The 14,922-nt window shown below is 44.3% G+C and overlaps 1 protein-coding gene across 6 annotated transcripts in view; it reads left to right on the forward strand.

The window, feature by feature from the left end:
• Positions 1 to 14,922, forward strand: part of BCAS3 (BCAS3 microtubule associated cell migration factor) — a 604,042-nt gene that overhangs the window by 403,913 nt on the left and 185,207 nt on the right. For 3 of the 6 annotated variants that reach the window (XM_087924916.1, XM_026710225.2, XM_087924924.1), the window contains one exon: positions 7,926 to 8,831. The exons of the other annotated variants lie outside the window; for them this stretch is intronic. In XM_087924916.1, coding sequence (XP_087781042.1) covers positions 7,926 to 8,020 — 95 coding nt within the window. In that variant the 3' untranslated portion in view covers positions 8,021 to 8,831. Of the gene's footprint in view, positions 1 to 7,925; positions 8,832 to 14,922 lie in introns of those variants that run through there. 6 annotated transcript variants of the gene reach the window in all.

Below are 14,922 nucleotides of genomic sequence, written 5' to 3' on the forward strand. Positions count from 1 at the left end.
TGTCCGACGCCGCTATTTTTCCCCCTGGACATTCCCTGGTAGCTGACTTCGCTGGGGGGAGACCCTCTACTTTGTTAGAGTCAAGAGATAAATTCACATCCAGAGAACACAGAGATGACTGATTCAGCAGGATCATTAACTTCTTTATAAATATATTAATATGGATGAAGTTTACAAGACCATTTGTAGATTCTTTCAACGTAACATAAAGGAAAAACACAAGCAGCAGCAGCAGCAGCCCAGAAGGCTCAGGCCAGAACTCAGTTTCAGCAAGCAAGCAAGTTAGTTAGTTTCACTTTCAATTCTCAGCAAAGCACACAGAGTCAAACCACACCCAGGTTCTCAGCTCCCATTGGCTGGTCTGTTGCCATGCTTACTTTGATAACCATGTCTCTGCCAGTTAATGAATATACTCTGACATACTTTAAGGATCAGATTTGCAGTTTGGAATGGAATGGAATGGAATGGAATAGAATAGAATAGAATAGAATAGAATAGAATAGAATAGAATAGAATAGAATAGAATAGAATAGAATAGAATAGAATAACAGCATTGGAAGGGACCTTGGAGAGCTTCTAGTCCAACCCACTTCCTTGGCAGGAAACTCTATGCCCTACATTTGTAGCTCAAGGGTTGAACGGCGGGGTCCTTGGAGCTCTCTAAGCTTGATTGGTTTCTTGCAGATGTTGCAGGACCCAACTAGGTAACCTCCTCAGTGTGAAAGGGAGTGCGGTTGGCTCTCTGTTTATTAATAAGTGGCCTGTCCTGTCAGGGTTATTAGGAATGTTCTTGGTGGTTCCTTGCTTAGGCATTTCTTTACTGTTAGATTGTTTGTCTGAGCTGGTAGTTCCTTGATTGGGGTAAACGGAGAGCGAACCCCACTCCCTTCTAGCCCTGATGATGATACATAGTTGGGTAATGATACGTCTGTGAGTAAAATTCAAACCAAATTCAGAGAGCACCCAGGACCACAGTTGTTCTCCTCCTCCTCCTCCTCCTCCTCCTCCTCCTCCTCCTCCTCCTCCTCCTCCTCCTCCTCCTCCCTGCAACCCCCATTCACTTCTAGCCCTGGTGATGTTATCTAGTTGGGTCATTAAATGCCTGCAAGCAAGTAACCAAAATTAACAGCACCAAGGACTTGACTGCCGTGAATTTCACCAGAGCTACCAAGTGATAAATGGATGCAACTTTAAAAGGGAGATAACACAGGCAGCAGACAACTGTGAAGTTTGCTTTGAAGTGGAGGAGAAAAACGTTGTGTGGTTTTGCTGCTGCCACAAGAGATTGTCATTTACACATACACACACACACGCCCAACAGCACACACCCCCACGCAGAGAGACGAAACCACTTCATAATGAAAGAGCATCGCTTTGAAGGAGCTTCAGTGTGAGAGGCCCAAATTGCTCATCCGAGACTTTTGCTAAAAGGAAAGTTGTGTCACTAACACAGCAGCGAAATGTCGCTTCCAGGGGAAGCAACTCACACCCTTAAAATTGGCCCATGATATCATTGCTCCTAAAATCACAGAAATGTCATCCTCTGCCAATGTGGAGTTCCTTTGAACTGGAGGAAGGTTTTCAGGTAAAAACATTTACACTCTATGCCACAGCTCCTTCACCTCGGCCCCTTTAAGACGGGTGGACTTCAACTCCCAGAATTCCCCAGCCAGCATTCATGGCTGGGGAATTCTGGGGGTTGAAGTCCACCCATCTAAAGGGGCCAAGGTTGCAAACCACTGCTCTATGCCACGCTGGGTGGGGAATTCTGGGAGTTGAAGTCCACCCGTCTTAAAGAGGCCATGGTTGAGAAGTGAGAGCCATATTCATGGGGTCCTCAGACCACCCTTTTTGGCCTTTCCTGATGCTTTTCGGAAGCTTCTTTTAGCCCTTTTAGGATTGATTCAGCAATTCAGGGCTCATGCTCAGGAAAGCTGCTATAGACATTCTACTTTACAGAGATTTTGCCAATTCAAGTAATCCTCCCCTTACGGCCATTCATTTAGTGATCATTTCAAGTTACAACAGCGCCGAAGAGAGTGACGTGGGGCCAGTTTTCATGCTTACGACCGTTGTAGCATCCCCGTGGTCACGCGATCAAAATCAGGACGCTCGGCAAAACATGTCCATATTTACGACGGTCCCGGGGACACACAATCCCCTTTTGCGACCTGCCGATGAGCAAAGTCGATGGGGAAGCCAGATTCCTAGAGCGACCGCCTGAATCACTTAACAACTGCGGCGATTTGCTTAACAGCCGTGGGCAAAAAAAGGTCGTACAATGGGGCACAAGTCACTTAACCACTGTTTTGCTCGGCCAAGGAGATTTGGGGCTCCGTTGTGGTCATAAGTCAAGGACTACCTGTATTTAAGAGTGCCTGGCTTGGCAGGGTCGGGATCATCGGTGACCCTCCGTTGACCTCGGGGAGTGAAAGTTGCAGATCGGAAGTTCCTCGTGGAGAATAACAGTGGTTGACATATTCTGATTTAAATAGCAATGCCCTCCATTTAAAATATGGTTCATTCCTCGGTCAAACTGTCCTTACTCTCTTTAATTGAATTAAGATGGGCAAATGAGTGATATATGGAGGCCGGAGAGAAAGAGAAAACTGTTCCACAAATCTCTGTTCTCCTTTCCCGGATGGTGTAAAACGAATCAATTAAGAGACATGTCAGAGCACCTTTTACACACACACCCACACACACAAAACACACAAAACACACAACCTTTCCAGCTTGTGAAATTTAAAACGAAAGAAGAATGAATCCCCTTTTTAACCGGAGTAGTTTTATTTTGCACTTCCCATTTTGCTTTGAGGAAGGAGAGCAACTGGGCAGCGGGAGTGATCTTTCCTTTCCTTTTTCTGTTGTTTGGAAGAACTTGCTGGGTTCCCTGCAACCCCGTGCATCTGGTTGATGCACAAAATGAAAGGAAGGCAGCAGTGAAAAGTTCAATTTGGCACATCTGTAGCAAGGTGTTGTTGTTTTTTAAACCATTAGAAAAGTCGGGTGTCTTGTCTACTTTTTTGCAGAAGAGCACTGGGGGTGGCGTCAAGAGAGCAATCAGCTTAGAATCATTATGCTGTCACAAACAGTCTAAATTTCCCCCCTCCCCCCCTTGAATTCTGTTAACTCTTATCTGGGCCAATTTGGTATTGAGCGTTAGTTTGACTAGATTCTTTTGTATAAATCACCTTAACTGGAACTTAATGCGTGGTCCCAATTCTTCACGCCTGACAAAGGCAGCAAGTTTATGAATGTAAATGCTGTCATAGTTCAAATGATTTATCTATCTGTCTCCCTCTATCATCTATCAATCAATCTTTCTGTCTATTGATCTGTCTATCATTTCTGTTTATCCATCTGTCCATCCGTCTCTGCCTCTCTCATGTCTATCTATCCGTCTGTCCATCCATCACCTTGTCTGCCTGTCTGTCTGTCTATCTATCTATCTATCTATCTATCTATCTATCTATCTATCTATCTATCTATCTATCTATCTATCTCTATCTATCTGTCTATCTGTCTATCTATCTGTCTCTGTCTATCTATCTTTCTTTCTATCTATCTATCTATCTATCTATCTATCTATCTTTCTGTCTGTCTGTCTATCTATCTATCTTTCTATCTATCTATCTATCTATCTATCTATCTATCTATCATCTATCTATCTATCTATCTGTCTGTCTGTCTGTCTATCTATCTTTCTTTCTATCTATCTATCTATCTATCTATCTATCTATCTATCTATCTATCTATCTATCTATCTATATCTATCTATCTATCTATCTATCTATCTATCTATCTATCTATCTATCTATCTATCTATCTATCTATCTATGCATCTGTCTGTCTGTCTATTAATCTTGTATGAGGTAACAAAATATAGCATTAATGCATAAAATTCATAAAAGCCACATATACAATGTTTATCAAAATGCAAAACACCAGAACAGTAAATTATTTTAGAAACTCACAATACAAATAATGAATAAAAGTATGAATAAAATTAAATTATGTATGAGCAGGTACTGGAGTGACTAAACCTATGGTTGGGGATCTAAATCATTGAACCTTGGACAGCAGCGCTCTCGAGATAATCATGCGGGGATCCAAGGAACCTTCTGAGGGGGCCCCCAATACGATAGAAAGTTTGTGGGATGTTCACACAGTCACAGTTAGGATGATCAGCCGTCTCCCATTTGTGTTTCCAGCACGGGTAGTCCTCAGCTTACAGCCACAATTGAGCCTAACATTTATGTTGCTAAGTGAGACAGTGAAGTAAATTTTGCCCGATTATACGACCTCCCTTGTCAATAATTTAAGGGTATTGCTGCAATTTGTTAAGTTAGTAACATGGCTGTTCAGTGAATCTGGCTTCCCCATTGACTTTGTTTTTTGAGAAGGTCACAAAAGGGGATTATATGACCCCGGGGACACTGCAACCGTCATAAATACGAGTCAGTTGCCAAGCGCCTGAATTTGGATCATGTGACCGACCATGGGGATGCTATAACAGTCGTAAGTGTGAAAAGTGGTCATAAGTCTCTTTTTTCAGTGCCATCGTAACTTTGAACTGTCACTAAGTGAACTGTTGTAAGGTGAGGACTACCTTTTCGGCAACTGCCATGGATGGTTCGGATTGGGTTCCTCTCTTTGGAGATTGAATAGAGGCCGTTCTTCAACTACTCACCCATCTCCACAGGCACTGTGTGACTGAATCATGACATCGTGAGAGGTCCTTACTGCTCTCTGAGCTGGGTTGTTTCCTTGCAGACGTTTCATTACCCAACTCAGTAGCGTTATCAGTGCCAGAAGAGAGAGGAGATTGCAGAAAGGAGGAGGAGGAAGAAGAAGGGGAGAAGGAGGAGGAGGAGGACTATGAGGTCCTCGGTTTCTTGCAGACATTTCATTACCCAACTAGGTAATATCATCAGTGCCAGAAGGGAGTGGGGATTGCAGAAAGGAGGAGGAGGAGAGGAGGAAGAGGAGGAGGAAGAAAGACTATGCGGTCCTCGGTTTCTTGCAGACATTTCATTACTCAACTAGGTAATATCATCAGTGCCAGAAGGGAGTGGGGATTGCAGAAAGGAGGAGGAAGAGGAGGAGGAGGAGGAAGAGGAGGAGGAAGGAGGACTATGCGGTCCTCGGTTTCTTGCAGACATTTCATTATCCAACTAGGTAATATCATCAGTGCCAGGAAGAAGAAGAGGAAGAAGAAGAGGAGGAGGAGGAGAGGAAGAAGGAGGAGGAAGGACTATGCCATCCTCAGTTTCTTGCAGACATTTCATTACCCAACTGGGTAACATCCAGGGGTGGGATGTTACCGGTTCAGCCCGGTTCTATAGAACCGGTAGCTCTGAAGAACAGCAGACACTGAGCCAGTTTGGTGTCTGCTGCTCTGTTTGGCCCTCCCACTGACCGGGGCTCTTGGCTGTCCTTTACTTCCTGCTTTTTCAACCTCAGCCGCTTTGTGCGGCACAGCAGAGGTTGAAAAAGCAGGAAAGAAGAGGCGTTTGAAACGCTGCGTACCTGTGCACAGCGCTTGTCAGCTGTCCGGATGGCACAGCTGAGGTTTTTAGGAAATTACCTACACGCGCACGCAAAACACACTCTTTACCAGGGCTAGGATTCTACCTGCTGGAGAACCAGCAAATCGTATCACTGGCTGGCCCTGCCCTGCCCCGCCCACTCCCTCCTTACCTGGCATGCACGCCATCAAACTTCCCTGCTAAATTGCTATCCCCACGCCTTTTTCCCCCCTGACCATCAGCTGTTCTGCTGTGCCGAGAGATTTAGATTAGCTAGAAAGCAGGAAATCCTTGGGTTTCTTGCTTTCTTGCTAATCTAAAAGCAGAGCTGAGCCTGAAGCTTCTATTACTCAGCGCAGACTCAGATAGCAGATGGAAGAAACACAGAATCTGTGATTCTTTGAGCAACTCCATCTGCCTGCCTGCTTTGCCTGATTTTGGGTAAAAGTTGCTCTTTTTAAAAAAAAAAAAATCCAATATTTACATATATAGTGTGTTGTGAGTTAACTTTGTGAGTTTGTTTGCTAGCAAATTTTATGAGTTTGCTAGCAAACAAATTTTATGTGACAGACTCAGGTAGCCGATTGCAGAAAGATAGATCTCTGAATGAATCTGTGATTCTGTGAGCAACTCAATCTGCCTGCCTGCTTTGCCTGATTTTGGGTAAAAGTTGCTCTCTTGTTTTAATAAAAAATTAATATTTACATAAATATTTATAATATTTACATAGAAACCATGCCCAGCCAGTCACATGACCACCAAGCCATGCCCACAAATTAGGCCACACCCATAGAATCAGTTAAGAAATTTGAATCCCACCCCTGGTAACATCATCAGTGCTACCTGACATCTTGGAAGCCGGTTACCAAAAGTCTGAATTTTGATCACAAAACAGGGATGCTGTAATGGATGCAAGTCTGAAAAACGGTCATAAGTCACTTTTTTTTCGTCCCATCGTAACCTCAGTCACTAAACGAGCGGTTTTACATCGAGGACTACCTTGTCTACTACACACACACACCACACATGTGTGTGTGTGTGTGTGTCTGCGCGCGCACAGGATCTCTGAACTGGGGCTGGACCGCAGGCAGTTTTTCAGTGTTTCGGATGCCATCTGAATTTACGGCGTCCTTAGAAAAGCCATCAGGCTATATAACACCAGAGGCCTCCTGCCAAGGTTTGAGTTGCACAAATAAGCAGCCTGTAAAAACGGTTTAGGTGACAAATCTGTCACATTTGTCCGGCACTTTGAGAGATTGGGAGAAGAGGGGGGAGTGACAGCACCCTGGGCATCCAAATCCTCTCTTGTAATTGTGTGACAAATCGGATTCCTGGATTGCAACTGGAAAGCCCTACCCAAGTGGTGTGGGCCCATTAATTTCATCACCCGTGGTCTTGCGGGCAGGCCAGAGCCAGATGGCTTGCCGTGAAACGGCCCCGTTTCCCGTGTCAGCCACAAACACATCTAGTCTGGGAAAAAAGAAGATTGAAGAGCAATTTCACAGGTTTTTTTTTTTATTCATTTAATTCTTTCTTTCTTTTTTTTTTTCATTAGTTAATCTGCCCTAGAGAGGCTTCGAAGATCCCATCAGGTTTTAAGTCCCTCGGTATTTGTGAAATTCCTGGCGCGTCGTGCGAAAAGCTGATCTCCCATCCAAGCTGCCAAACTGGTCCTTAAGATGGCCAGTGGTTAAAAAAAAATTGGGGGGAATGGGGAAAACATCCAGCCCGGCTTTGATTTAAATGGTTTTATTTTTATTTTTTTTAGTTCATGTTTAGATTGTTAAAGGAGAATTCGGCATCTACTAATTATCTGTGATATTTTTGTAATTTTCTATTGATCACTGTCAACTGCTGAGGATCGAAAAGTGTACAAGCTGAAATAATAAATACAGGCAGTCCTCGGCTTATAACTCGAATCAAACCATTCGTTTAATGACCCTTCAAAGTTACAAAGGCACTGAAGAAAAAGGTGGCTTATGACCCTTATTCACACTTACAACCTTTGCGGCATCCCCGTGGTCATGTGATCAAAATTCGGGCACTTGGCATCTGTTTACGGCGGTTGTACTGTCCCGGGGTCACATGTTACTAGCTCGACAACTGCAGAGATTCCTTTAACAACCATGTCAAGAAAAGTCGTAAAATGGGGCAAAATTCACTTAACAACTGTCTTGCTTAGCCACAGAAAATTTGGGCTCAGTTATGGTTGTAAGTCGAGAACTAAATACATAAATAAATTTTGATAGATATTTTGGCAATGATATATATAACGTTCTGATACTTTTATGATGTACCCACATTTTCTTTTCTTTTTTCTTTTCTCTTTTTTCTCTTTTCTCTTTTTTTCTTTTTTCTCTCTCTTCTTTTCTTTTACATCTTCATCATTTACAGACCAGGAGTTTGCCGTGTGTCAACTTTCCAGTCTTTACTGTCTCTCTCAGCTAAACTACTCATCAACCGATGCACATAAACCATGGGATTTGTAGTCCCACAAGTACTCAAAAGACCACAACCTATCAATCCCTCCCTTAAGATGAGTCTACAAAGCTTAGCTTTGTGAAAAACCGTTTCGCTTTCTTTTACAAGAAGACTGAAACCAACCCAAGAATGAGCCGATATACGAAATGAATTGAATTGGAGTCAGGTTTAAGAGTGAATTGAAGTGAAATCGCTGGCTGCTTATTTATTTCCAGAATGCATCGTAACTTGAAGCAGAACATAAATAATACATGTATATCTATAGCATATATAGTACTTATATTCGTATGAAAGGAAATACAGGTAGTCCTTGACTTACAACAGTTCATTAAAGTGACGGTTCACAGTCACAGTGGCACCAAAAACAGTGATCCATGATAGTTTTTCACACTTATGACCCCACATCACAGAATCAAAATTCAGATGCTTGATAACTGATTCATATTTATGACGGCTGTGGTGCCCTGGAGTCACGTCGTCCCCTTTTTGCAACCTGAACGAATAAACCAGATTCAGCCGTGTGACTCATTCAAGAACTGCCGTGAAATGTGGTGAGGAAAGTCGCAAAATGGTGCAAATTCCCTTCACGACATACATTGTGGGCTCAATCGTGGCTGTAAGTTGAGGACTACCTGTGCTTACTTTAACGCGCGCTGCTAATTTTAATCTTTGACTTGAACAGGTTAGCGCTCTCTTCACCGTTTAATCGTTTCATATGGTTAATTATGGCATCGTAAACTGCCCCCGGATTCGCTCACTAGCATGGGGGGGGGACGCTTATTAAATTTAATAAATAAAATGAACGAATGAATGAACAAATGATCTGTCAATTTTTTTCTTGGAAGGCTCAATCCTTTAAAACAGGGGTCCCCAAACTTGGCAACTTTAAGACTTGCGGACGTCAACTCCCAGAATTCTCCAGCCAGCTATGAGTTGAGGTCCACAAGTCTTAAAGTTGCCAAGTTTGGGGACCTCTGCTTTAAAACTTGCTGGTCGGCACATCCCGGCGCCTCTTTAAGCATTTAACCATATATTGATTTTTAATTCAATCTGCGCCCAGGGAATCAAAGTGCATGCAGCACACAGTAGAATGCAAGTGCCACTATGGGTTAAGATCAAGCTGCCATGTCACAGTTGCGGAAAGCTGTTAAGCACTCCCGTTCATTGTGTCTCGACCTCCCCCTTAAGTGCCATTTGTCCTTTAGGCGGTTGGATGAAAGCACCCGGTCTCGGTGACAATAATTCACCCAAACTCATAAGATTTGTACCCTCACATTGTTGGCCAAACATTAAGGAAAGCCTGCCGCATAATGACACGGCTCAGGACGTGGATGGTGTCACGTGTTTGCAGCGGCCTTCTGGATTAATCCGTGGGTACCTATAGGGTCATGGAAGTGCGGCCTTAAAAAAGCGAGGCAGGAAGACGGCCGACTAGTTTGAGCTGAGGTGCTGGAGAAGGTTCCCATGTATTCCTTAGACAGCAAAGCCAACCACAGGGGTGGCCTTCAAAAATTTCAGGAACTGCTTCTCTGCTCGGTTGCTGGGTGGGCGTGGCCATGGTGGGCGTGGCCTAGTCGGCCTCCTGAACCATGGGGGGGGGGGCTTTTTGCCCTCCCCAGGCTCCGGAGGCTTTCCGCAAGGGTGAAAATGGCTGGGAGGGTGAAAATGGCCTCCCTGGGCTCTGGAGGCCCTCCGGAGACTGGAAACAGGCCCATTCTTGGCCTTCCAGAACTTCTAGGAGGCCTGTTTTTTGCCTTCCCAGGCTCCAGAGGCTTTCCTCAAGTCTCCAGGAAGGTGAAAACAGCCTCCCCGGACTCCAGAGGCTCTCTGAAAACCAGAAACGGGCCCATTTCCGGTCTTTCCAAACTTCCGGATGGCCCGTTTTTCACCCTTCTGAGCCTCCTCACACGCCCTGCACTTACCTGTATCCAAAACAGGCCACGTGGGGACTCCAGGGAGAGGAGGGGAGGGGTGGGTGGGGCCAACCAGGAGTGGGATTTCGGGGGAGGGGTTCTCCGAACTGCGCAGAATTTTGGCTCCCAAACCCCTGCGAACCCCCAGCAGGCCACCCCTGGGTAACCAACAAGCAAGCATTGGGAGCGCATAACACCAGACATTGTCACCGGGAGGCAAAATCCCGACACCGCATCCCACTTACTTGGGCCATGTTCGTGCAGGGGAATTCACAGGAGAAATTAATTTTGTTGGGGAGAGTTAGCGGTCAAAGGAAAGCAGGCCATCAAAGAACACGACGGCTGGACACCATCAAAGCTGACACCAGTCAGAGCATAGAACAGCTCAACAAGATTGGAAGATGTGGAGAGAATTGGCTCGGAGAATCGCCGTTCATTCGGACACGACCGAGTGGATAACATCATCATCCTGCTTAAAATACATCTGACATCCTCTTTATTGGTGCAACCCAACCTTGCTTATGCATCAGGCAGCTATGAGCAATTTATAGTCCTTGGCATTAATGGGTTTGATCTGTGTTTATTACTCGCCTCTCTGCTTTCGTTTATTTGTTTTACCAAAGGAGGTATTATATTTTATTTCTGGTGGTTTTTCATATGACGGTTGCTTATTTAAGCAATACTGGGATACTAAAAAGCCAAATAGTCTAGTGAAAAGAAGGATTATGGGTGACATGATAGCAGTATTCCACTATTTGAGGGGCTGCCACAAAGACAAGGGGGTCAATTTATTTTCCAAAGCACCTGAAGGCAGGACAAGAAACAATGGTTGGAAACTAATCAAGGAGAGAAGCAACCTGGAATTAAGGAGAAACTTCCTGACAGTGAGAACAATTAACCAATGGAACAACTTGCCACCAGAAGTTGTGGGCACTCCACATCACCGCATGTTTTTAAGAAGAGTCTAGACAGTCATTTATCTGAAATGGTATAGGTTCTCTTGCTTGAGCAGAGGGCTGGACTAGAAGACCTCCAAGGTCCCTTCCAGCTTATTCTATTCTATTCAAATTTAAATACAGGTAGTCCTTGACTTAGCACCATTCATTTTGTGAGTGTTTTGAAGTTACAGCAGCACTGAAAAAAGTGACTTAGTTTTTAGTTTACTTTATTGTCATTGCACCTCGTACAATGAAATCAAACACCATCTTCATTGCACATCATGACCATGAAAATAAACACAAACACACATTGTTCACACTCCACACATTGAATTGAAAAACCTGACACCACACCAACACTGCACTTATACAGCAGAATTCAAAAGAGCTCCCGGGGTAGAAACTGTTTTTCAGTCTATTTGTCCTTGTATTTATGACTTGCAATATGCTTATGACCCTTACAGTATCCCTGTGTTCACAACATTCGCTTAACAAATGTCTCACAACAACAGAAACTTGAGGCGTAATTGTTGTAAGTTGAGGGCTATGGTACCTGTAATCAAATTTAAAAACTATTCATCTCTAAACAATTCCATTGTTCCATTTTTTCCCCTAAATGCACTCAGATCAAGCCAGTTATGTAGTCATAACAACCTACATTTATCACTCTGTTGATCAGTACATATGCAGCAGAATTTAAATTCCCTTCAAGGAAGGGTTGATTGCCTCTTTAAAAATATTGGCCTTTTCAAAGCTTGGAGTCACCCAAGTTAAAATTTGCCTCTTTCCGTTACCGTATGCTTGCAACAATTAATTTGTTAAAGGTGATTGGGAGTCTTATTAATCAGTACATTAATAAGTGAGTGTTAGTATTGGTAACAGAGGCAGAGGCTGAGTTTTAATTATATTTAAATTTGCATCCTTCATAGCCTAAAATTGCTAGAACAAGAAATAAGCAAGGGAAAAACCACTTGAAATAAAGTAACTCTGGAGTACGAATTGTTTGCACACAACCATAATTTACTTCAACAAGCCAGACATGAACAGCTATCCTTGGCAATTACAATGCAGTGAAGTGATAGTGAATACAGTATCCAGCACTTCCTTTGTGGTGACTCCCTCCTTGTGGAACATCAGCCCTGTGGAAATAATACTGAAAATAAAATGTTATGGGTCCTCTTCATTAAGAAGGTCCATGTTGTGAGACCAAGAAGGGCCTTCTCCTTGGTGGCTCCCTCTCTGTGGACCATCATCCCTGTGGAAATAAGATGTTATGGGTCTCCTCCCTTAAGGAGGTCCATCTAGTAGGACCAAGAAGAAGGGCATTCTCCATGGAACATCAACCGTGTGGAAATAAGATGTCATGGACCTCTACCCTGAAGGAGATCCATCTGGTGGGACCAAGAAGAAGGGCCTTCTCCATGATGGCTCCCTCCTAGTGGAACATCATCCTTGCAGAGATAAGATCGGCTCCCACTTTAATGCTCTTTCAAAAGTCTCTGGAGACTTGGTTTGGCCAACAGGCCTGGGGACCTCGGTGTGGGATGGGGTCCATTAAGTAGTGAGTTTAATCGTTGACACCCGAAGTGTGGGAGTTTATTGGGTCTTATATATTTTCCAAACCCCTTTCTTCGTTCAAATAAACGGCGGGTCTCATTTGCCGTGATCCTTTGGGGAGCACAAGTTGTGTTTTGTGAAAGGGTCTCAGCGCGGGGGAAAGGCTAAACTCGAAAGGACCACAACATCTCTTTATTTGTCTTTTAAAATCGATACCTCCAGCTCAGGATTTTTTGTGACATTTGCCCAGAGGGGGAACTCCGGTCCCTTCGATCACACTGTGCGTCCATTGTCTTAACTGTCAGGGTTGTAACACGTAAGACTGTTTGCATAGCGTGCTAACTTTGTCCGGGTCAGTTCCAGTCTGGAGCTGTTCAAAATGAAAAACATGCCCCAGTTGGGCTACGAGTCGGGTCAACAGCTGGCAAAAGGATATGGCAATCATTTATATAAATATGCTTTCTCGAGCCTGCACAAAAACATTTCTTTTATTATTATTTAAAAGAAGAAGACTGAGGGGGGGTGGGGGAATATAAAAAAAAAATCCTCAACCCAACAGCTGGGAAGGGTTGAAAGTAGCCTGAAGGCTAGTTAGTTCCCTTCCAGATGGAAAGGTTAGACTGAGGCTAGCCAGACTTGCTCCGCATAGACTTCCGTTTTGCATTAGAAATAAAAAGCCGACGAGCGAGCGAGTCGAGAGGAAGGGAAGCTGCGAGGGTGTTTTGTGCGCTGTTTTTCACCTAACTTAATCAAATAAGCAGAGCGTTTCCGCAAGGGAAGCCTTGCCTTGATTGGGCACTCATGCTTGGCGTTCTTCGTGTGTGCTGAACCGCCAGCTCGGCTGCGGCATTTCGCGACTCGCACAAAGGGGATTTTGCCATGTGCTCCGGCCTCTTTGGCACCCGTTGGGAGAATCGGCCTGCAGCGGGATGCAGAAGTGAGTGCCACGGCTCCTTGCTGCCTTTGAATTTCGATGCCGGAGGACTTCGTTGCAGGCCCCTCCAAGTTATGGAGAAGGAAGGATCATCCCATGAAAGCCCAGTTAAACATAACCACTTTCCCTCCCCCCTCCCCGGTTTCTTTGGTCACACGCAATGTGAGAAGTAATGAAAGACCAAACGCAAGGAAAGGACTGTTATCAGCCACTACGTAGAATTACAGGCAGAAAACTAGCAGAGTGAACACCCAACTAGCAGTCAGAAGAAATAATGAAAGTTAATTGCACAGTGCATGGACAGACTGGACCACAGTTTCAACTGGGAAAGGATGAGCAGCCGAGATCAAGCCCAATCTCAAAATTCTTGGGAATTCCTGAAAGCCTAGCAGTCAAAACAATTTGCCATCGATAGGCGCATAGAGATAAACGACATCTACATACCATTAAAAAGAGACAGTCAAAAAGCTAAAATATCTCCTGGTTAGCCAGGATTAAGTCAGTTCTTCTAAACTGGATTTGCCTTTCTCCCTTCCGAGGAAAGCTTTCAAGAGAAAGTGGCATATTGATCTCTACAGAAGACCTGCACAATGGATGGATAGACTGAACCATGGTTTTAACTGGGAAACGGTGAGCATCCTAGACCAAACTAAATCCAAAAAAATACTAGAGAGTTCCTGGAAACCTGGCACTCAGACAGACTGATATCAACAGGCACATTGAGATAAACAACTTCTACATACCATTCAAAAGAGACATAAGAGCCGAAAAGGAAAGAAGACTAAAACAGCTCTTCACTAGCAGTCAACAAACAGATGAGCCGAGATTAACTTCGAGAGTAATATTAGAGTAATACTAGAGTTGAAAGGGACCTTGGAGGTCATCTAGTCCAAATCCTCCCAAGTAGGAGACCCTATACCATTTCTGACAGGTGGCTGTTCAGTCTCTCCTTGAAAGCCTCCAGTGATGAAGCTCCCACAACTTCCGAGGGCAACTTCTGTTCCATGGGTCGATTGTTCTCCCTGTCAGAAAGTTTCTCCTTATTTCTAGCTTGAATCTGTCCCTGTTCAGTTTCCATCCATTGCTCCTTGTCTGGCCTTCGGGTGCTTTGGAAAAATAGCTTGACCCCTTCCTCCTCTCTGGGGCAGCCCCTCAAATATCGGAACACTGCCATCATGTCACTAGACTAGCCATACCTAGTCCTTGCAACCATTCTTCATATGTTTTGATCTCCAGAGCTGGGAATTGGCCTCCAAGGTCCCGTCTCTAACCCTGTCGTTCTAGGTTCTGTGTTTTAAGTTAAACCGTCTGTTCGCCTGTGCTTATACCCTGCCTCTGTTTGGAAAGAGCGATGTTCTTTTAATTCATGAATATTGGGCATTTAAAGGAAAGTGGGTGGGAGGATGCGAATGAAGGTAGACGTAGGAATTTCCACTACGGATATTCCCTGGGGTGTAACTTCAGTGGAAGCCGCGAGGATGTACTTGCACACATGAAAACTGTGTGTTTGAATCTCCTCTGAATTCATTCATGGGTGCTGCGTGCCTTGTATCACCCTTCCTTCTTTC

The sequence above is a fragment of the Pseudonaja textilis genome, chromosome 1, assembly GCF_049901715.1.
Source record: "Pseudonaja textilis isolate UNSWEBS1 chromosome 1, rPseTex1.2, whole genome shotgun sequence".
Lineage (NCBI taxonomy): Eukaryota > Metazoa > Chordata > Lepidosauria > Squamata > Elapidae > Pseudonaja > Pseudonaja textilis.